This window comes from Lipophrys pholis (assembly GCF_963383615.2).
Source record: "Lipophrys pholis genome assembly, chromosome: 15".
Classification (NCBI taxonomy): Eukaryota; Metazoa; Chordata; class Actinopteri; order Blenniiformes; family Blenniidae; genus Lipophrys; species Lipophrys pholis.
The window spans coordinates 13310315-13332295 of NC_137642.1; the positions used below are offsets into that span (position 1 = coordinate 13310315).

The 21981-nt window shown below is 41.6% G+C and overlaps 1 protein-coding gene across 1 annotated transcript; it reads right to left on the reverse strand.

The window, feature by feature from the left end:
• Positions 1–677: 677 nt before the first annotated feature.
• On the reverse strand, positions 678–16096 carry ercc6 (excision repair cross-complementation group 6). Its single transcript, XM_080481029.1, has 22 exons — positions 16001–16096; positions 15277–15485; positions 14530–14758; positions 14082–14202; positions 13857–13974; positions 12813–13530; positions 11139–11270; positions 9745–9903; positions 8587–8722; positions 8194–8364; positions 7808–7984; positions 6565–6681; positions 6064–6159; positions 5078–5296; positions 4589–4699; positions 3986–4105; positions 3664–3758; positions 3016–3161; positions 2296–2901; positions 2035–2203; positions 1865–1943; positions 678–1791 (listed from the first exon to the last, which is right to left on the reverse strand). Exons 2-22 carry the CDS (start codon positions 15470–15472, stop codon positions 1327–1329), a joined length of 4380 nt encoding a protein of 1459 aa, XP_080337155.1. The 5' UTR covers positions 15473–15485; positions 16001–16096; the 3' UTR covers positions 678–1326.
• Positions 16097–21981: the final 5885 nt, after the last annotated feature.

The window sequence follows — 21981 nt, forward strand, 5'->3', positions numbered from 1 at the left end:
AACCACATAAAGTGCAGAAAATCCCTTCTAATGGCGCGTAATTGGTTCTGTAATATCATTACAGGCGGATAATGGCCAGTTACAGGGCCCCGCGCTATTAAGGGTTTCCCTGGCGTGCAGCGTTTATGTTATTAAAGGGGGAATATAATGATATTTTAGTTATTAAATGCGCGTAATTAATTTATGCACCACTGAAAATAAAGTTGTTATTATGACCTCGGCGAGGTGCGTGGAGAAAATTGAAATCAAATAACGGTTGATAACTTTATCCCAATATTTGGTCTAGACAACTCTGACAAGAGAGAGCAGGCCTGAAGTGCGTCTGTGCTTCCTGTCAGCGCCTTTCCTCCGCATCCTCTGACAATTGCGTGAACGACTGAAATGAAATTAACCTCTCATCTCCATCGGAACACACGTTTTACGCAAACTAACTTTTATGTGCAGATTGTTTTGGCCCTATTTTTTTTTAGGCCTGAGCTGTTCATGTAGTCTGTGGGAATGGCTGATCTTTAATTATATTGCATTTTGAATGACACAACAATGTAAATTGTTTACTGGGGAATGCACCAATTGTTTACAAACGAGCTTCCTTTTTTTTTTCTTCTTTTTACACATTTAGCATGCACTTGAATAATGTCTTCATTTGTGCACACACCCATTAAAAAAAGGAAAACAAAGCATGTACAGATATATCTATTACATCTAGTACACAATGCATGTATTTTACTAAATTGATATAAAATATGGAGTCAAATAAAGAGTTTTTCATTTTCTATCTTTTATTTAATAATTTCCTTCACAGACAAATAAGATCGGTCATGTGAGTATAGTTCCACCTTATTCCTACCCTCAGTACATCTCACAGGCAAGTCATTACAAAATCCACCAAATAGTGGTAAGTTCTTATTTACACAGTGAACACACATTACTGCTGTTTTAACACTTATAGAAACACTGTATAAAATATGACACAACAGATCCTGTAAAAACAATGAGAAAGTAACTCGTTACTCGAGGTATGGCAGCTCCAACATTCATGTCAACAAACTGAATTCAAGTTTAACCAGGTTGAGAGAACAATGACCGGAAACAAAAGATGCTGAATTTGTGTCGAAACAAAGAAACACAAAAGTCAGAGAAAGTCACAATGCAGCTGATATAAATTAGAAAGTGAGCTGGAATTCCCCAAAGAGACGAATGAGCCATTTTGATTCGGTTTCTATGGGGCAGATGGACCAGGCGGACAGAACACAAGATGTGATAAAGTCTGAAAAACAAAAAAAGATATCGCAGGCCAGGCCTTCAATGTGTGCGGCGGTGCTTCAGTCAGTGGAAGCTCTGCTTCAGTCTCCAGATGCCCTCCTGACCCGAGGTCCTGTGGAAGTCACAGATGCTCCTCAGCAGCTCTCTGAAGACGGGCGCCTGCTGCTGGGTGAGCCTCGGCTTGAAGTACTCCAGCACCTCCTGAGTGGTGGCCTGTCCGTCCACGTTTGCCTGGAAGGCTACAAAGTTGCGCAGATCAACTAAAAGCTCGTCGTGCTCGGTGGGCGGAGCGTTGGCGAGGCTCGTTGCTGAAGCCGTGGAGCCATTATCTACCTCCTCCTCCTCCTCCTCCACCGGTTCTTCCCTGTGCCTTGAGGGGATGTTGAGGTGATTACGAGCTTTCATCTTGGCCAGCAGAGAAGACGACGACAGCGGGGCGGAGTTCGAGTCACTTTCTGCCACCTCCCCACTGAAATGTGCTCCTGAACCGGGCTTCTTTGACAAAGACTTCTTTACAATAGCAGCGTCCTGAAAAGAGAAGCCAATTAATTCAATATCTAATCATCCATCCCATATTGCTTGATTTAAACCATGCCACTACCTTGCATTTGTTGGATACTGGGGAAATTTCAACAGAAATCGTTTCTAAAAGGGAATTCTTCTTTTGTCCAAAACGTTTTCTGAGGTAGGAAAAAAAAAAAAAAAAAAAGTAAATTTTGATGACATTTGAGAAACTGTAAACAAACTCGGTGTCAGTGTGAGACTACATACCGTGCAGGTGCAGGTGGAGGTCTATTGTAGGGCAACCTGCATTGCTGGCGGGATATCTTAAGAGCTTTGAGGGCATCTTTAGCCACCCTGTTGGCCTCTGCCTCCACAAGAACGTAATCAGGGTTGGAGGACTCCATAATGGTGTCATGCTGCATCACACTGTGGATACCTAAAGAACACAAAAGGGGCGAACATGAAAGGAAAATCAACACAGACGCGGACTGTTTCAAAGTTTGGAACAAAAAAAAACCAAAAACCTACCAGATTTCTTGAAGAGTTTTGCCAAGACATAATCATCAGATTCCTTCTGGACGTCGGTTCCGTTGTCTTCACCGTCTCCCTTCTTAAAAGTCTTTTTCTTCACCAAATGAGAGATGCGCTGGCCTTCGAACCGAGCGTCCCGGGAGTGTTTGCCTTTTTTATGCTTGCGTTTGTCCAAGGCAGTCGAGTCACAGTGCTTTCTCTTCTCCCTGTGTTTCTGTGGACTCGTCAGGGCCGAGTTCGTCTCTCCGTGATGGTGATAACTGGGTGATTTTGAGTCTTTGATCGTTGGCTTGGCTGCATCCCAGTCTCCCTTGTTATTTTGTTCCTTAGGCTCTGCATTCGCTGAATTGTTTGCCACTTTATCAAAACCATTTTGGTTAGTTCTGTGCCTGTTCACTGGGATATTTGCTTTACCCTGAGAGTTTTCCAGACTAGGAGAGGTGTTTATTCTCCCTGGAATATCTGTAGAGGATGGTCCACTGACTGCAACCGGTTCATTCCAGTTTGCTGAGGAGTGTTTAAGTACCCGGCTGCCTTGATTTACTGCGTGCGATGGTCTCGGTCTATCTGGTTTCTTGGGCGCTTTTACATCCGAGCCCGTTCCTATTTAAGGATTAAAAAACAAATGCAAATTCACCGTATTACAACTTGGATCAATGTCAAAACAGAATGCTTCATTGATGAGAGCAAAATGTACAAAGAAAATAATTTGCAGACCTGCAAATATGGCACTGGTCTCTGTTCCCTGAGCTCCGTCGGGATCAGACAGAGTGAAAAGCTCATAAATGTCATTGGACTTGAAGAACCGCCTCTGCTTTGGATCCTTTAGAACACGGTTGGTAAGGAACTGTTTGAAGATTTGCCTGGATTATAAGAGATATAAAATAATTAGATGCTTGCATGTAATTTGCTATTTTAACTCAGCGGGCGATCGTGATTCTGTGTCACCACCAAGTAGTTTGCCTGATGGATGATAATATTAGTTAACTTCATGACTGCAGGTATCAAAATAGAATCCCTGCTTTTCTTGCACCCTGCCTTCCTGAAAGCTCTTTACAGGCGCAAACTAAACAGAGCAACAGTTTAGAAGTCCTCAATTGGCCATTTAATAATGTAGGAGAGCTTTTCAATTACTGAGAACTGGCATACTGCAAGTAGTAATACAACAGTGATGTTAGCAATTAGTCATGTCGTTACCAATATTCATGAATGTGTGAAGTCGATGGTAAGACAAGAGAGCGGACGACGATAGAAAATGTACAAAAATCAAGATCATTTCCCAATCAAATGTTTTTATTTGTTATGTGACTGAGAATTTTATCTGAAGAACTAATAACAATCATGTGTGAGAAGCTGTTGTCTGACCTGTGGTAGATCTTCTCTTCAATGCTCCCCGCAGTCAGCAGTCGATAAATCGTCACTTGCTGTTTTTGACCGATCCTCCACGCTCGCTCTCGAGCCTGCCAACGACATTCAATGATATGATCAAGGTGTGAAGTCGGAGGGAAAAAGAGAATTGTGTGGAGTATTCTCAGTGTAAAAGTCAGCGAGAGAAAAGCGAGGCGCATCAACATCCAGCTGGAAACATTTGATAAATAAAGCTGCTTTAAGTAACTCTCAGACTCGCATATAAAATAATTGAAGTATTAAGTGTTTCATTTGAATGTTATGTCCGTTCATGTCTAACCTGCGTGTCAGTACTGGGGTTCCAGTCAGGGTCATAAATGATGACTCGGTTGGCTCCAGTCAGATTGACTCCCAGACCTCCGACTTTAGTGGTCAACAAGAAAATAAAAATAGATTTGTCCTGCAACAAAGGAAAGCAAGCGGGAAAAGTGTTAGTGATTAATGAACAGCGTTTTCACAGCTTTACACGCCGTCTGATAATCTGTTTTGGGTATAATAATATAAAAATGCCATTGTCACATTTATTTTAGGTGCAAGGGAAATGTCACTCTACTGCTCTCCTAAGTCAAACCACAATGACATAAAATTAAAAAAATCTTTATTTAGGACTCGTAACTTGTGACCAAGCGCAGCATGTGATAAAATGCATTCAAATTCAAATAATGACAAGATTTGAAAATGCACATTGATTAAGTCAACGCCTAATAATACCTCTAAATGCAATAAAAAACAAAAACTTATGGTAGATCCACTTTGAACAACAGATTGCCATCAATTAGTGCTTCCACCTCAGGGTGAACGAGGTTCGACTGCAGCATTTTGTCCCTCAGGACAGGATTTTCATCAAAAACACTCAGAGCCATTAGGGATGACTGATCTTTACCTCGTTGTAGCGAGCGATGAGCGGCTGTCGGGAAGCTATTGTGGTTGTGCCGTCCATCTTCAGGTATGAGTAGTTATTCTCCATTACAAACACCTCCAAGATGTGCAGCATCTAGAACAGAGACGAGATGTTTAAAAACAGCTGAAGGAAAAAAAAAAAAAAAAAAGGGCAGGAAGACATGGAGAAGAGACAGAAACAGGAAAAGATGGCCTGAGGTTTGGATTATCTCTAAAAGGATTAGTGCAGATTAATATTACATGGACAGAGATACCGACAGGGAGGGTCTCAGGTTCCCTCTGAGGTATAATCTCATTGGTATTGACTGCAACAGCTGGGGCCTCTAACACATATACACACTCTTTCTCTTGCACTTCGTCTTAGTCTGACACACATTCGCACAACCGCATGGCTTGTGAGCGTCCATCGGTAAATTCTTGAAAGTGACATCGTGTTCTCTAATATGGAACTGAAGCAAAATGTGCCCCGAACCTGTCTGGACTGAGTGAAGAGCAGGACCCGGTGTCCCTGTTTGAACCAGAGACGCAGCAGTGACTCCACCACGATCAGTTTGCCCGAGCGTTTCCAGAAGCCAAAGTGTTCCTCCTCAGTGAGCTGGTCCTCCGGGATTCCCCTCAGCATCCGGGGCCCGCCAGAGAAAAGGTCTGGGTGGTTACAGATCTTTCGCAGTGCTATCAAACCAGAGAAAACCTGCAGAGTGTAGAAACAAGCAAAAAGAGAGAGAGAGAGAGAGAGAGAGAGAGAGAGAGAGAGAGAGAGAGAGAGAGAGAGAGAGAGAGAGAGAGAGAGAGAGAGAGAGAGAGAGAGAGAGAGAGAGAGAGGAGTATGAATTTATGACAGAATTGGTGTTGGTAGATTTTACAGTGCTTTACTTTTAAACAAATACATTTATTTTAGTCTATATAGATAAGTTACATAATTTATTTACGGACAATAAAGGCCCAATGGTCACTGCATTAGTAATGGTGGTTAATGGACTCAGAGTGACCACTGAATGCGTCTATAAGAGCGTGTGTGCATGCATGTGTGTGTACACAATCTTTGGTCACCCCTTTGCTCTCCAACCGCGTCCATTTGGTCAGTGGTGATAAATGGAATGCGTCCCTCTCGAGGGTCTGATTAATGTGAGAAGAAGAACTACACACCCTGCTTAAATTGTGCATCTTAAAGAATACTAAAGTCGGGCTTTTAGGGGCTTAACAAAATGTTCCTGGCAATATCATTTTGAAATTCCACTGAAAGGTTGTGTTTTTTAACTCGACATGACATCCTAAAACCACACTGTGATATTTTCAAGTGAAAGACAGTAAAATGAAATTCATCAATTCAGTGGGTAAATAATGAACAGGGAGAGGCTCTTTCCTGGAAAAGATCTCCTTAAGCAAGAATTCGACCCTCTTTATATCAAAACGTATGTCTTAACAAAGAAGCCCAAAAAGAAGAAGCGTGAAGCAAACCTGCATGTCTCCATTTAAAATTTGGTAAACTTCTTTGGAATCTAAGAACCCCTGGTACACCTGACGCTGGTCTTCTGTTAATCTGCAAAAGAGAACCTACACACACAAAAACAGTGCAGTGTGAGAGCGCGTAATGAGCAGTGAACATCCACTTTAAAGCCCCTTGATGAAGTGAAGAGTGTGAGATGAGAAATTAGAGGAGAGCAATGTGTTTTTTGAAGCTGGTCCTGTCCTAAGGGACGGACTTAATGAGCTGAAGTGGACTGAGGAGCCAAACCAGCATCAGCCGCAAGGACAGACCAGAGACCGGCCACCTTAATGAATACTTGGTCCTTTTACTTTACTGGGATTTTATTAGCTGGCTTCATCTGACACGAGCCATGGACATTCATCAAATACTCCTTAGACATGGCACACCAAGTCACATCCAATCAGATAAACATGTCCCCTGTTAAGAGATCCAGGAGTTAAAGGCTGTAGGTCTCACTGTGTGAGGAGTACCTGCTCGTTTTTGTCAGGTAAGCAGAGGTTGGCCTTGACGTCCGCCTTCATTCTTCTGAGCAGGTAAGGATTTATTGTGTCCCTCAGCACACATGCACACTTAAACGCCGTCTGCACCTGAAAAATTCACGGGAGTCAAACGTTTCAGGATAAACAAACACACCCTGTCACTGCTCCTCGGGCTTGGCTGTCATTTAGCCACTCATGTTCACTCTCTCACCACCTCCCTCCTGCTGCTGTCCCTCTCAGCCTTTCGAGCCATTAAACATTGATCAGAGTGTTGTTGGTCTCCAGGGATGAAGCGCCGCTCTTTCATCTGTACTACTGGCCAGCCCCATTGGAAATACGGAGGGAGTTTGAGAAAGACCTGGTTCTTCTTCCCACACAAGAAACACCAGTGCAAACGGTCTGCTCCACCTCATCGGGAGTCCACGCTAAAAGCCAGTTAGCCTTTTTAACATTAACTCACTGGGGGTCCTCAGAGGGATAAAAGACCCCCTTAGTAAAGCTGGAGGGGACAATAACATGGTGGGATTGTGGCTCACTGGAGGTCAGAGTGCAAAAGAAAAAGGGGAGTGCAGACGGTGATCCAGTGATCTTGACCCAAGCTGCTGAGTGGATTCACAAGGGGGTGCAAATGCATGCTCTGGTAATGGATCCCATATCTCATAAAGCGCCTCCCATCTTTCTGCATACATCTTGTTGTACTTACACACACTTCACATAACATTCAAGGGCCTGCTCTTCTGGTCTGAGAATTTTGAGAGTAGGATAAAGCAGCAGAGCTCTGCCCTCTCTGACCATTTAATAACATTAATAATTAGTAAAGGTTTTTATTATCGACAGCGGAAGAAGCATCAATAGCCATCTTAAATAATTAAATCTATACAGTCACTGGGTTATTAACGATTGGACACTAATGACAAAGGGCTACAATTTAGCTCACTGGCTCTCTACTTTAGCCTCTCCCTCTCTCACACACTGGGGATGAAGTTCCTTTGCATGGCCCTACATTATCTTGCACTACACTTAATGGCTCTGTTGTACTGCTGTCTTTCATTCAGACCTGCTTCTATTTCGCTCTCTAAAAGTGTGCATACTTGCATGTGATATGCAAGTTGTTAAATGACATTCAATTACATAATCAACTGCATTTATATGAAAAATATTATGGAAGAATCATGGTTAAAAACACTGCACGTTGTGCTTGATCGCTCATGTCTGTGTGTAGATATTCACAAACCTGTACAGGTGAGGCATTGCTGTATCCTCCCATTGTAATTGGTACAGAGAACTGCTCCATGAAGACAGGCAAGGTCCCCAGTTTGCCAGGGAAGACAAAGTCGAACAGAGACCAGAGCTCCTTCAAATTATTCTGCATAGGTGAACCCGACAGGATGAACCTGTGAGGAGTGCGGAACTAGGAAAGTAAATGGAAAAATTGTTAGTCATATAATGTAATACAATAAAAAGTGCAAGAACCAAAATAAAGATGCAATGTGAAGCGGTGAGGCTAAGATCTGAGAGAATAGAATAGTCTACTCACAATGCTCAATTAAAATACATTCATAAGCAGTTACTATTGTATTAACTTCATTTGTAATTGCATTTGTCGTGTGAGATGAATACCTGCTTGCAGGCAGTAGTAACTCCAGCATTTGGATTTCTAATCTTATGGCCCTCGTCCAGTATGACGTAGTGCCAGTCGTAGCGCTGTAAGACGTCTTGCATATTCCTAACAGCTGAATACGAAGTGATCAGGATACCATGACATGATGCTATTTCTGGAACCAATTTTTCCTGCAAAGAAAAATCAGAAACACAAACCCTTTATCAACTCAAATCCTTGCCAGTAAAACTGCAATCAATCTTTGGTGTCTTGTACTCTTCATTTGGCTTGAAGAGAGAGTGGAAGGTCAGAAGGTAATACTGCATAAGCAGACCTCTAGTGCCCCCCAGAGGAAATAAAGACCCTAAATAGGGCAACATTTTGCACACCAGCAAGCCGAAATGTCCATCTACCTTGTTGCTGGTGAAGGAACCAGTTTCATGCAGCACTGCCACTCTGAATGGAGGCCACCAGGTGTGAAACTCCTTCACCCACTGGTGCATGACTGTAGCTGGACACGCAATGACTGTCGGACCCAGGCCAACGTACCTATAAGCAAATGCACACAGTAGCAGTATGTTTAATCCCATACCTGTGATAAAGAAGAGTAAACAAAAGAAATTGGTTCATTGAACTTTATATAAGCTCAGCAAATTTCATTAGCAAATTACAGTCATCATTTCTACAGCAAATAACAGAAAATAACAGCTTATCACAATAAATGAATGGGTGACGATGTGCTTGGCGTGCAAGTTCAGCAAGTGTGTTGCATCCATGCAGGAGGAGATCACAAGTATACAACAATAACATGATCATCCAATGGCAAAGTGTAGCTGTACCAAATGGGGGCTCAAAACATGAAGCTACTTTGTGAAGGTTTACAAGAACTTTATCACACAGACAGACAGACAGACAGACAGACAGACACACACACACACACGCACACACACACACACACACAGTAATGGGCTGGTATGAACCTCTGCCTTGTGGAAGCTATTGATACTGGGCCATAATTGAGTTTGCAAGCAATCAATTTGTGGGCGTCTATACTAGACAGAGTATTGACCATCAGGGGAGCTCCACCTACTAAATGCATGAGTGTACAGTAAAACCAGATTATCACAACCACTCTCTCATGATTTCTGTGGCTGATTTGTTGTTCTACACCTGCGCCTCCCCCACCTCAGCTGCCTAAAATTCATTTAAGTGTTCTCCACACACACACACACACACACACACACACACACACACACACACACACACACACACACACACACACACACACACACACACACACACACACACACACACACACACACACACACACACACACACACACACACACACACACACACACACACACACACACACACACACACACACAGAGTGTCAGTGTTTTCTCTGATGTCTGCAGTAAGAAAGTGAAGAGTCTGATAATTGAAACATGTTTAATAATTCAGATGAACACTCTCAAGCAGAAATCCCCCTGATCAAATATTCATACCATACAGACACACAGTCTCTGGACACAGTTTGTTAGTGTGTGCATTTGTTTTGTGTGTATATACCTGTAGTTGGACCCTCTAGTCCTCAGTTTGCTGTAGCTCAGTCCAGCTAGAAAGCTGATGACCTCGATGGTTTTACCTAATCCCATCTCATCTCCCAAGATGCCGCCCGCCTGCTGACAGTGGAGTTCCCACATCCACCGCACACCTGTCTGCTGGTACCTGAAAGTATACAGGATGTTTAAAGACCTGCACCTGACCGAAGCCATAAGCATTCAGTTGAACACATAACAGAGTGGAGCGTAAATCACACTCTATCTCACTTCCTACACGGCTGAACTGTCGAATGAAATCGCTTGATTCAAACTACATGAATTATTATTGTACTGGCAAGGCAAAAATCAGCACTATACTACAATTAAATCCCCACAAAGCGCAAAAGTGAAGTGGCGCCTTGAGAAAGACAAAGTTAGATGTGATGCATAAATGCTGTAATGAAGAGATAAAGTCACAGAAGAGTTTGGCTGGGCATACTTATTTTTAATTACCAGGCCAATCTTTAAAGTAATGCTACCTTTTAAAGCAAAAACACAAGCAAAAAGTTTTTGAAACACTCACTACTACTGACTTATAGCAAAATTAAACGTATCAAGTTTAAGTTTTACTGATGTAAGAATCTCTGGTTCATCCTTTTATTCGGGCAGAGGTCTTACGGAGCTGTAACTGGGTATCAGGGCAAAGATGCGGACACACCTAACGTCATAAATGGTGCAACAGTTGATTAAGGTACTAAAGATAAATACATATGAATCATTATGTGTGTGTGTGTGTGTGGGGGGGGGGGGGGGGGGCTACTTTGTGTGATTAGTCACAGTCACATGCTCACACACAGTTGTTTTGTTTACAACAAACACCTAAAAGATGGTCGCAAGCACATAGGAAGATCACTCACAGCCAAAACCAAATCAATCCTTGGATGATATCTCTTCTCTTTATATTGTTGGTATCTAAACATAATTTCACAGGTGAGATTATGAATGGATTTCATTCAATTTGTCTTGTCAGCTAACACAATTAAGTACTGTGCAAAAGTTTTATGCTTGTGTAGTCAAAGGCTACATATTCATCATGCAATACCAGCAGGTGTTCAATTGACTACAAACTTATTATGCAGCAGAGGAAATCAACCCCAAACATAAAGCCGGTGTTTATTAAGAACCACCTGCAGCATAAAAAAGATGAAGGGGACCTGGAAGTGATGGTGTGGACAAAACAGAGACCTGATCTTACCATGAGCCAGTCTGTCTGAGTTAACATCGGGAGACCTAAGGATCTGAACTGGACTGTATTCACAGGAGATCTGTGCTTGGTTATCCAAGACAATTTAAACAACCAGCAATGTTGAAAACAAACTTCACACAGAAAAGTGGAATATTATTGCTTCACAGTGAACTTACTTGAAAAGTTTTTTCCAGAGAAAACCAGGCACTTTAAAGCCTTCGTCAAATTCAGCATCGCTGTCGTCTGTAAGCTCCTCGCCCCTTTCCCTCTTCTCCTCCCTTTCTCGGAGACGCTGCCGCTTCCATTTCCTAGTGAACAAATACCAATGAAATATCTGCACACTGAGATGGTGAAACAAATCCTCAATTTCAGCAAGAGGACATAGAGCACACGGGACAATTCTTTGAGATGTAGGATCAAAAAAACCTTTGCAAAAAGGCTTTTTAAACTAAAATATTACTGAAACAGGACCAAATAATTGACTGTTTAACTGTTAAAGGCTCGAATAGTCTTGTGGCTATCAAACCTACAAGCATCCGGCAACAAAAGCAAAAATAAATAAGCCATGTCAAGAGAATATTGTTTTTGAGGCTTCTGTTATATAAGATCCCACGCCGGGCGCCACCTTCCTGTGGGCTCACCACCCGCAGGAAAGATTCTTAATCAGTGCAATGTGATCTGGGTGACAGTGCTCAGACTGCCACCCCCGCGACCCGGAAACGGATGAGCGGGAGAAAATGGATGGATGGCTGTTATATAAGAAACCCACCCAGGGTGTAAACTTTGCATACTTAGGACGGGTACATTGAACCCTAAATGGGATAAGTGCTTGCTGAGATCAGATAGATGGATGTTCCACTTTCACCTCATGCACTCCGCAGTGATTTATTTTAGGACTTGTCTACACAGGTGCATGGATAGGAAATGTTTTGAGTTGTGGGTATTTCCCTTGAGCAGTGGAACATCTATAGCAAAAAGGGAAATGTAAAGGAGAACACTTTTAATAGTGCAGGAGAGAGGGCAGTTAGAGGCACAGTCCTCATGCAGCAAATGAAGATTGATACAGACAATTAGTAGTGCGAGTTCCCCAGAAAGGTGTGAGGTGCAGCGGATAAGAATCCATCTTCATTTGGGTCTGGTCCTGTCACCCTGCCACAAAACTGGTCCTTTAGCTGGGCCTGGGAGACCATACTCTCTAATTAAGTCAAGACTAAGCATTGGTTCAGTTAATTACACTTTTCTGCCCCCACTCCACCCCCGACCAACTACAAATACCGCCTGCTCTAATAATATCATTGCTCCTATAAACTAGCCTCGCCATCCAGGCTGTGACTGTGCTGTTGAATTGACATTCAGTCACTATAGTCTAGAAAAAGGACACATGCCAACACAATTTATTTGGCAGCTATAAATATGAAATCTCATTAGGGCTGCTCTTCCATTAATTTGAGCATTAGAGTGAGTGAGTGTATAAAACCATGTGCAGGAGGATAATTAGGCCAGTGTGAGAGCAGAGAGGGAGAAGAAGAGCGGGAGTGAATTTGCTTAGTCAAGAAACAGCTGCCAATCTCATCTGGGATTAACTCTCTTTCTGCACCATGGAGCCAGCGAAAACCAACTGCTTTTCTCCTTAAGTGAAAAGAATAACAATAGCACATTTGCGCCACTGCCATTACAAATGTGAAGCAAAGCAAAAGGCTCAATCTGGTGTTTGTTGAGCATGTCATTTGCCAACATAGATTTCAGCTTTCTCTTTAGAAGACGACTGACGGATGAAAACTTTTTGCACCTTTGCTTCATAAATCCCACATTAAGCTTATAGCAGCATGCGGTTAGAATGGTGGCCGTACCTTATTCGCTGCCTGTAGTACTCCACATCTCCATCGTCTTTGCACCTTTTGTCTTTCCCCTTGTGGTCATCCTCTTCCTCTGAACTTTCAGGGCAGTATTCTTCCTCGCTGTCTTTTTGCTTTACTTTCTTCCTCCCTCTCCTCTCGGTTTTTCTCTTGAATGGTTTTAATTCATATTCTTCATCATCATCCTCCCCAAACCCCTCTTCCATGGCTTCTCTCTCTTCTTGCTCAGGATCTATTAATTCATCACTGGGCATGTACTCGGACCCCTCGCTGTCCATCTCCTCTCCTTCGATTTGTCGCTTCCTCCTCAACTTGGACTGCTGAGGCTCAGGCTTGGGCCGAGCTTTAGGATGAGCCTTCAGAGCAGTTATCTGCAGTTTCCGCATGCGCTTCTTAAGTTTTTTATCCTTGGAGGAGGACACACTTCTTTTGGTTGTCCCTCTGGCCTCTACATCAGCACTGACTCCAGAGCTTCTTTTCTTCTTCTTCAGGAGAGGGACTCTCTTCCTCTCAGTCGCCAACTTGGCCTGGTCAGCCAGATACTCGTCAAAGGCAGAGTTCTCAGCAAGCATCAATTTTCGAGGCCCCTTCTTCTCCTCTTTTTGCTGGATTCGAGTCCCAAATGGAGTCATGTGACCTTTACGGATAAGTTCCTCCCATTCTGTTTCCTGAGCTGGCATAAGCATGCTGCCCAATGTGGAAGGACCGGCTTCTGGTAAAGGGCAAACAAATAAAGAAGTAGTTGTCAAAGATACCCCGTAAAAGCAGCAAAATTGTCCTCAAAGTTTTAGCTGGGCAGTTGTATTAAACATGTAGAAAAGAAAAAAATATATATAGATCAGGTCATTTTTAGATGGAAAGCACATTTTAGTGAAATATATAGAGGGTTTTGGAAAATAAATGTGTCAGATGTCATTAAAAGTTTAATATTGCCTGAAACTACAAGGGTACAATTCAACATAGTCCAAACCACGTAACCAATCTGAAGTCATTTGCACCAATTACTTTAAATATGCATAACAAAAAAAAAAAATTCACCTTCTATGTCATCGTCACCCTCAGCCATAAGCTCAGCTTCCACCCTTTGAACATCCTCTCCTCCCAGGATGGCCTGAAGACGCTTCTGTTTGGCTCTGACTTTCTTTAGTTGTTTCTCCTGAAATGAAAGGTTGATTTTAAGATCGCAGATGTTTTCATTATCACTTCAGTGCAACAGTATTACATAGAACACATTAAATCTAAAGCTTTGTAATAGTATCTTACCTTGTTTTCCTTCTGCCGTTTGACAGATTCAATTTTCCTACTTATGTCCTTGCTGGAAGCTGCATAGGGAGTTAGCTGCTCAATTATTTTGTTGATATGTTTGAGGGATGCTGTAACTGACCTGAAACACAGATAATTAGGAGCAGAGCATGACAGACCAGCCTCTTTTTAAGTTTTATAAACATTTTAAAACAAAAAGCTAGTTTTAAAATAAGGAAAAAGAGGGAATCTGTTGTTTGTCAAACAGACCATCATGTAAGCTACATTAATAATAAGTTAGCTCCACAATATGAACACAATTACAGATTGGACCCCTGCTGATAAACCGAATGATTTTTTAAAAGTACAACTCAATGTGAATATATTACCTCATCTAGGGTATTTTACAGGAGCACAAAATGAACATACAGAAAAGTTCTTATTATTATTTGCAGGTGTTGGAATTTACCTAACGTCATCCAGGACAGACTGGTACTCCTTCTCAGCATCAGCTTTTGCAGCAGCCTGACTGGCCTCCTGGATTGCCTCATCCACCTGCTGCAAGACACCTTGTTCCAGGACATCCTGATCGTACACAGCCACACCAAGGCCCTGCAGTTCATCGGCTCCAGAACTGGCAGACGCTGCTTGGATGCGGAGCCGGTCAATCTGCAGCAAGGCTCCAGACCGTTTACCAGCTAAAAGTGACACAGATGTCAAACACATATAAATGAATAATAAAAGTAATCTAAACAAATAAATAATTGACACCTGCCCCATTCACAAACTGAGACTGTATTCAAACCTTCACCCAGATTACCCCGATTCAGTTAGCCCAGTTGACATTACATTTTTATAAGTTCACTCTATGGCTTGAGCCACTCCAAGACCAATGCTTCACTTCAATATTGTCACATGCATTACTAGAGTCATAAAGCCCTCGGTATTTTATAAATGTGGGTGACTATTGATCCTGTCCCTGAATGAACCCAACACCTAATGCAATACAAAACGGCACAAATATCTGCATAGTGTCCTGGATCTTTGATCATACATTTTATTTGAATGACACATACAAAAGGTTGTAGTAACTGTGGATGCAATCCAATATTCCAAAACTCATTTATTGCCAGGTGTATATAAGGTCGAAGTCTAAGTCCTGATAAACTGCGTGACAAATCAGTTTTGTCTCATCTGAACGTGTTGCAAGGCTCACCAATGCTGCTTTCCTCAGGTCCAGTGTTGGCAGGGTAGACTGCTGCTGCCTCAGAACCCTGACTGTTGTCAGGGAAAGCCCCAACTGCTGAGCCCCCTGTGGTCCCCTCCTCCTCCATCCCTCCCGGCGTGAGGGCAGCGCTGGCCGGGCTGGAGAGAGAGGGAGACTCCTGGTCCTCTCTGCCTTCTACCGGCATGTTGATGGTGCAGCTGCAAGAGTCAATGTGTCAAACAGACAAGTCACTGAGACTGCGATGTCTTCTCATCGCTTCCTATCCATTGAAAGAAAGATTCGTATAATAATACAAAGTACTTCTTGTCCACTATCAACAATTTCTATTTGATACATTAATCGTAACTCCAAACTAGTAGAACTGTACGAAACGTTACGGAACTGTGATTATATTGTTATTGAATTAAACTCCGACGGAATTAAATTTGTGAGTTGAATGAAATATTAATCTAAATGCCCAGAGTAAGCTTTAACAAAAACACCATAGAAAAAGACACCGAGACACATGTAAATTATATCACATCTGTCCTTTGTTTACGTGGCTAAGCTACATGCTAAGCTAACAGCCAGTCGACCATCATCAGCTGTGAAGCATTAAATACAAGCGTCCCGTTAAAAGACCAACACGTGAATACCAAAAACAAGCAGGAGGCATAATATGAGTATTTTCTGGGGGCATTTCTGTTTATGAAAACGAGCGTCAAGTACTTACAAACGGTGAAGTTACACAACATCACTAGATTCATTTATTACGTCACGAAGCAGCCAAGCTGCCTCCTCCTCTTCTTCTGCTGTTTCTTCTTCCTCTGCTGCTCCTGGAAGAGGTAGACTGGATGTCACTGTAACTCACTGCTGCCATCCGCTGTCAAATCATGGCTCCGCTATTTCGTCTGTGTCCAAAATAATTTAAAGATACCCTGTAGCTGTTCCTCTGTAGTACATACACCCGAGTATATGTGAGTCTTTTTTCCAGCCCTTTTAAGGTCTGAGACAACTGCTCTCTCTTCGCTGAATATTAGCTGATGTGACAGCGCCCTCCACTGGTTCTCATTTCCCTCTAGATGGCGCCTCAAAACCACTTATTATAGTGGTATAGAAACTCACTGGAGCGCTGAAAGGTGGTTTGTACCGCTTCATTTTAAATCCAAGAGTCGAATTTGTTTCTCAGTGAACCAGATTCATTTGTTAGAGGCAGTGACATAAATGTCCATTAAACATATTTCCACAGAAAAAAACTGCAAATAAAAATTGGAAAAGTTTTGCTTGAAGCCTCAAATGATTTTGCACCTCAATCTGAAACTATTTAACTTGTTTTCATATGTTGCTGTTTTACTCCAGTAACAGGAAAATTTGTTCGAAATAAATTCCAACGTACAGCAGAATGCAATGACCCTAAAGATCTTATCTGATAACGTGCTTTGGCAGTCACAAAACATCTCTCATGTTCAGTCACATTCTCCCACTTACACACACGCTGACAGACACAAAATGCTCAATTTCCTTCGGAAGGAAGTTCTTTTGGATGGACCTTCTACAAGAACATTTTGAAATATCGGCAAGCAACCCACCAACTCACCACAGTAGCACTATGTAGACTGCAATTAGCCATATGAAGTGACTACTAGTTCTTCTTGTCAATGAAAGATAACATTCACTAGTGGGCCTTTTCCTCATAATTCAGTCTCTCCCCATTGTCTGTTTCCTTTTCCATTTTGGGGTTGTTTCTATCTTTTTTTTTATCTGATCTATATGAAGTGTGTGGCGAAATCATGAAGAAATAGTCTTTTCTGTGTGTTATTGTCCCAAATATGTAGGCCGAAACAGCCCTGATATCAGAAAGACATGCACAAATGAAGAAAAAAAAAAACTAACCTATTTGTGATCAAATATAGGATCTAAGAAAACTCTATCATTGAAAACCGAAAAGCCAGTGACACCTCTCACATATAAATTAAATTAAATCGCTTAAATGTCTGTTTTGCACAATCAATTAGAAGCCAGTTGCAGTGCAATAAACCACTCAGATGAGAGTTGGGGTAACCCTAACACCTCATCTAAAATACTTCTCTCTATATCAGTCTGTTTCATTGTGAGTGCTTTTCAGGAGTTTATAAAGCCTGCACTCTGTGGATGTCACATATATAATCACTGCCAAGTATTTGCATCTCAGAGAAAGTTTATTTCCAGTGCCTTGTAACAATAAATGGAGGACTTAATTAAAATATCTTCTTCGCCTTGCACTGTCCTGCCAAAGCAAAAGTCAATAATCTTTCCAAACAGTGTTATTTGTGTAAGCAAACATATCTGTATAGAGATTAATATTGCTATCAGCTCTGGCTCATGAAGTGCAGCGAGAAGGAGATACTTGTGTATTTAATTTTCCTACGTTGTAAATGTGGGTCATCTTTAGTTGAAAATCTCAAGAGATACTAGAGGAGATCTAAATGTAAAAACGCAACAAGGCAAAGGAAAGAGTGTCACAATAAGATCTTGTAGTTTAATAAGGAGAAGACATGCTGTGCATGGAGCTCTTATCCAGGAGCCCAGAGACCGTGCTTTCTTTTTTTAAATTTTATTTTGGGCGGTACACACAAAGGCTCACTGATAGGAGTCAGAATAAGTCAAACAAACCATCAAGCTGCTGATAAATCACCGAAGGTGGGAAATAAACTGATACATCCACGTAGTGTTGTGACTGTAAGGTTGAGCGGCACAGTGGAATGTAAACCTCATGTCTGTCTTCACCAGGAGCCTTTCATGTTTTTTCAATAGCTCTCAACAACCTTTATCTCAGAACGAGACAAGATGATATGACAGCCTATAGTTGTGTTTGCCGCAAATCATAATTTAAGAAAGGTTTACATTGTTGATTAGGTGATCGACCACGCTGAGCCCGCAGGATTGAGTGGACGGCGCGGCTGTTCATCTTAACATAAATGTATTTACACTTGTGATGAATTCCTTCTCTTTCAATGCAAGGGCCTGTAGATTTATTGGGTGTGGGAGGGTAGGGTGCAAATCCCAGAGGGTGCAGTGGACCGCTGTTAACACTGCTGCTCTGTGCTGCTTTGCATCATGTCAGTAGAATAACAAGCGGAGCAAGATTTAAAGAGAAAATGTTATAGGTTGACGTTCACATGTGGAAAGCTTCATGGGCTGGCCGGTGTTTGCTAGATGTTGTGGCTCCACAGCATGCTCAGTGTTTATGTATATAAAGGGGTATTTGAGGTAACAAGATAATATCGATGCCCTTTCACTGGTGATCTGCACTATATTTTCTCTGGTACTATATGTGATGAAGGAGCCATGTTTCATGTGTTATCTCCTGCATACTGTCCTTGCTTCGAAAACAGTGTTTTGGTCTGTTTGGCCTTTATTAGCTGTCTGGACAGAAAATAGAATAGAATAAAAATCCTGGACAGAAATTCTTTTATAAAAATAGAATTATTTCATGCCATAAAGACTGTTTTGCCTTAATATTTTGCTCAAGTTTATAAGATATACTTTCATAATTTTGCATTTATCAGGTATGAATCTTTTTAATCATTCGAAAGACGGTTTTATCTTCTTCATAAATTTCCTCACAGTAAACAGTTCTTGTTGTATTTGGTAAGCCTCTTTCTCCATGCACGGTGGCGCTGTGGCTACAAATCTTGCCTCACAGTGAGAACATGCGTTGAATTTGAGGCCAAAGGAGATGTGGGATGTTTGCATGTTCTCTCTTTGGGTTTTCTGCAGGTGCTCCAATTTCCTTCTTCCGACCAAAACCATATGTTGGAGGTTAATCAGTGTGTTTTAATTGCCTGTATGACGAGTAACCGTTTTTACGTTGTACCTCCTCTTCACTCATTGCCAGCCAGAATCTGCTCAAAGTACCACTGAGATTGAAGAAGTAGAGGGTTTTATTAAAAGATCAATTAAATTGGATGGAGTTAGGAAATAATCGTGTAAAAAATCTCGTCTTTGCCTTTTTTTGGAATGAAATATGTTTTAGCTCTTTTGGTATATTTTTGTTATTCCTTTGCATTTCACACAACAACATTTATTGATTAACAAAGAAAACTGGTCATAGATTAAATGACTGTCAAAATAACTGTTAGTTTGGGCCATAAGACAAGCGTTATCTTATATTATTGCCTTATGTGCATTCAATTTCCCCGTCTCAACAGAAACTTGATATAAGATACACGTGAAGACCACAGAGGAAGAGTTGGTTTATATAACACATATGTGCACACATACACAGCTCAATCAGGTCAGGTCTACAGCGGCGAAGTTCAGTACTTGATGTTTGATTTTGAGCAGGGCCAATGCCTCGGGGTCAAAGATTGAAGACATGAAGACTGCGATGTTCTGAAACTACTTAATAAATCAACACAAGTGAGGCATCATCATGTCCATATTAATGTATGTTCATTCAAACCACATTGCACTTCACGTATACACGGCCATATTGTCTGTGCTAATGTCTCCCACGTGTTTTCCTGTCCTGTTTAATACAAGTCTGTTTGTGTGCCTGACAGTAATTACAGGGCTGGGCGCAGTTCTCATCTGAGTGCATCAGACCGCCGCCATGCTGCTGTGGATTCCCAATTCATCTGGTTGCGGTTTCGCTTAGCATCAGGTGCGTGTTTATGTCTACACATAACCACATGACAACTATACACTACTGTGCTTGTAAATATCTACAAGAAAATGTGTTCCGGAGGTGAACCTTCCAAATCGTTGAGTTCAGGGAAAAAGTGTTATAGTCATTATCTTCCAATAAAACTCTTCTGAAGTGATCCCTCGTGTGTTGAGGAAAACACCTGTATGCAACCCGGTTCAGACCATGGCCAGACTCATATTCACGTCATCTGTTTCCAGGTCGGCTTGTGTTACCTTGTTACCAGGGGTTCAGACAGAAATATGGATTGAGCAAACCTCAAAATCAGCTGGAATCAACTACACCAGATCGAATGAGAATGAGGCCTCTTGATACAGCAACACCATATATGAAACTATGACAACCACTGCAATGTGATTCTAGTGTGTGCTTGTGTGTATGCATTTGTGTATTCGTGTGTAAAAGCCAGATTCGCTTTGCATCTTTCTCCTGCAATAGCTGCAGTTTTCTCTTTGATAGAGCTTGGAGGCTTGAACAAGTGATAGCTGCGGGCTCCAACATTGGTATCAGGACTATTTTGGCAATATACAGTTGCACAGGTGGAAATGCAAAAGGAATAGAAGGCTCACATATTGAAATAATAAAAAGCTGGTCAGGATAGATCTTAAAGGTGGGCTTATGCAGCTTTTCCTACTGCCTGTTTTCCTCCTGATTGGTCAACAAATTCAGAAAATACTATTTATTTCCTCACTATCAAGGTGATGTCAAATGCAAGGCAGGCAGGAACCCCCAATAAAAACAGTCCAACCAGATAGAGAGCATGATGAAGGAACTTTTAATTAAATGTAAACTTTCTACTACAGGAAAACTTTATTGTCTATAAAAGTTGTATTTGATCTCATAGTTGTTGAACAACTTGGCTTAATTCTACCAAACATTCATACACTGACATACATGAGCTTTTTTGAATAATGTTTTACTGAAAAAAACAAACAGACTTCAGACACTTCCTGAATGCTATGGTTCTGATGTTTAGGGTGTGTATATTTCATTTCCACATCTCTTCAAGCCTCGTTCTGTCAGTAGGCTGACAGACATCTTCATTCATAATAACTTGTTGTTGTGTGCTGCTAAAGAGGAGCCTCTGAAACCACACGGATATCAAGACATAACGTAAATTAATACCGACAACTTCCATCACCCAACTTTGGATCTATGATATTCAACTTGTTCACTGACAAAGTAAAATGTTTCCAAAATGCCAAATTCAATAGCTCTCAGCTTTCTTTGACTTATTTGGCTCCGAACTATGATTTTCCATGCCTTTCAACACTAACTTCCACAGTCGGATTCCTCACATTTCTCGGCTCTACTACCCCGTGGTGGTAGATAGGTTTAATTCTATTGTGCCCACATGGGATAAATCTATAGAAAGAGCATTTGAACAGCTCTATTGTTTGTTGTGTATTTGTTCTTTCAGTCTGATGAAAAACATGTGTAGCAACATCAGAAATCTGCACATAAGTCTTTGACTGAGGGGACCTCTGCACACCAAAGACCCTTTCCAACTGGGAAATTAGCTTCATGGGCACACTAACAGATTTAGAGTACAAACTGAGTGATAGAGCAACATAACAGGAACCCAAGGTTGTGACGTGCTGACCCATGCACTGCACTGTTGGGGGGGAAGCAATCGTGCAGGGAGGATATTCTTTATAAAATATTGCGAGTCTAAGACTATTTCAGTCAAACAAATAAAAAGATGATGAGTTCACAACACGGAATCAGAAGGAAACGCTAGGGGTACTCCGCTGGGTGTCAAAAGTTAGGTCATCCTCCAAGTTCAAATCTCTCTTTTCCTGTTACTGTATTGAGACATAATCTGGGAACAGGAAACTCCCCAAAACGTCTTGCCAACTCGGCACTTACGCTACATACAGTGAGTTGAACATCTTTTGTGTTTAGTCAAGCAGACCTGATTTAAAAAATGACTCTCTCGGTGACATAAATATTTTTGGGGTGTCTCACGGGAATATTAATTTCACAGCTGGTGTATTTTGATGAATTTGAATGTAAAAAGCTTTCTT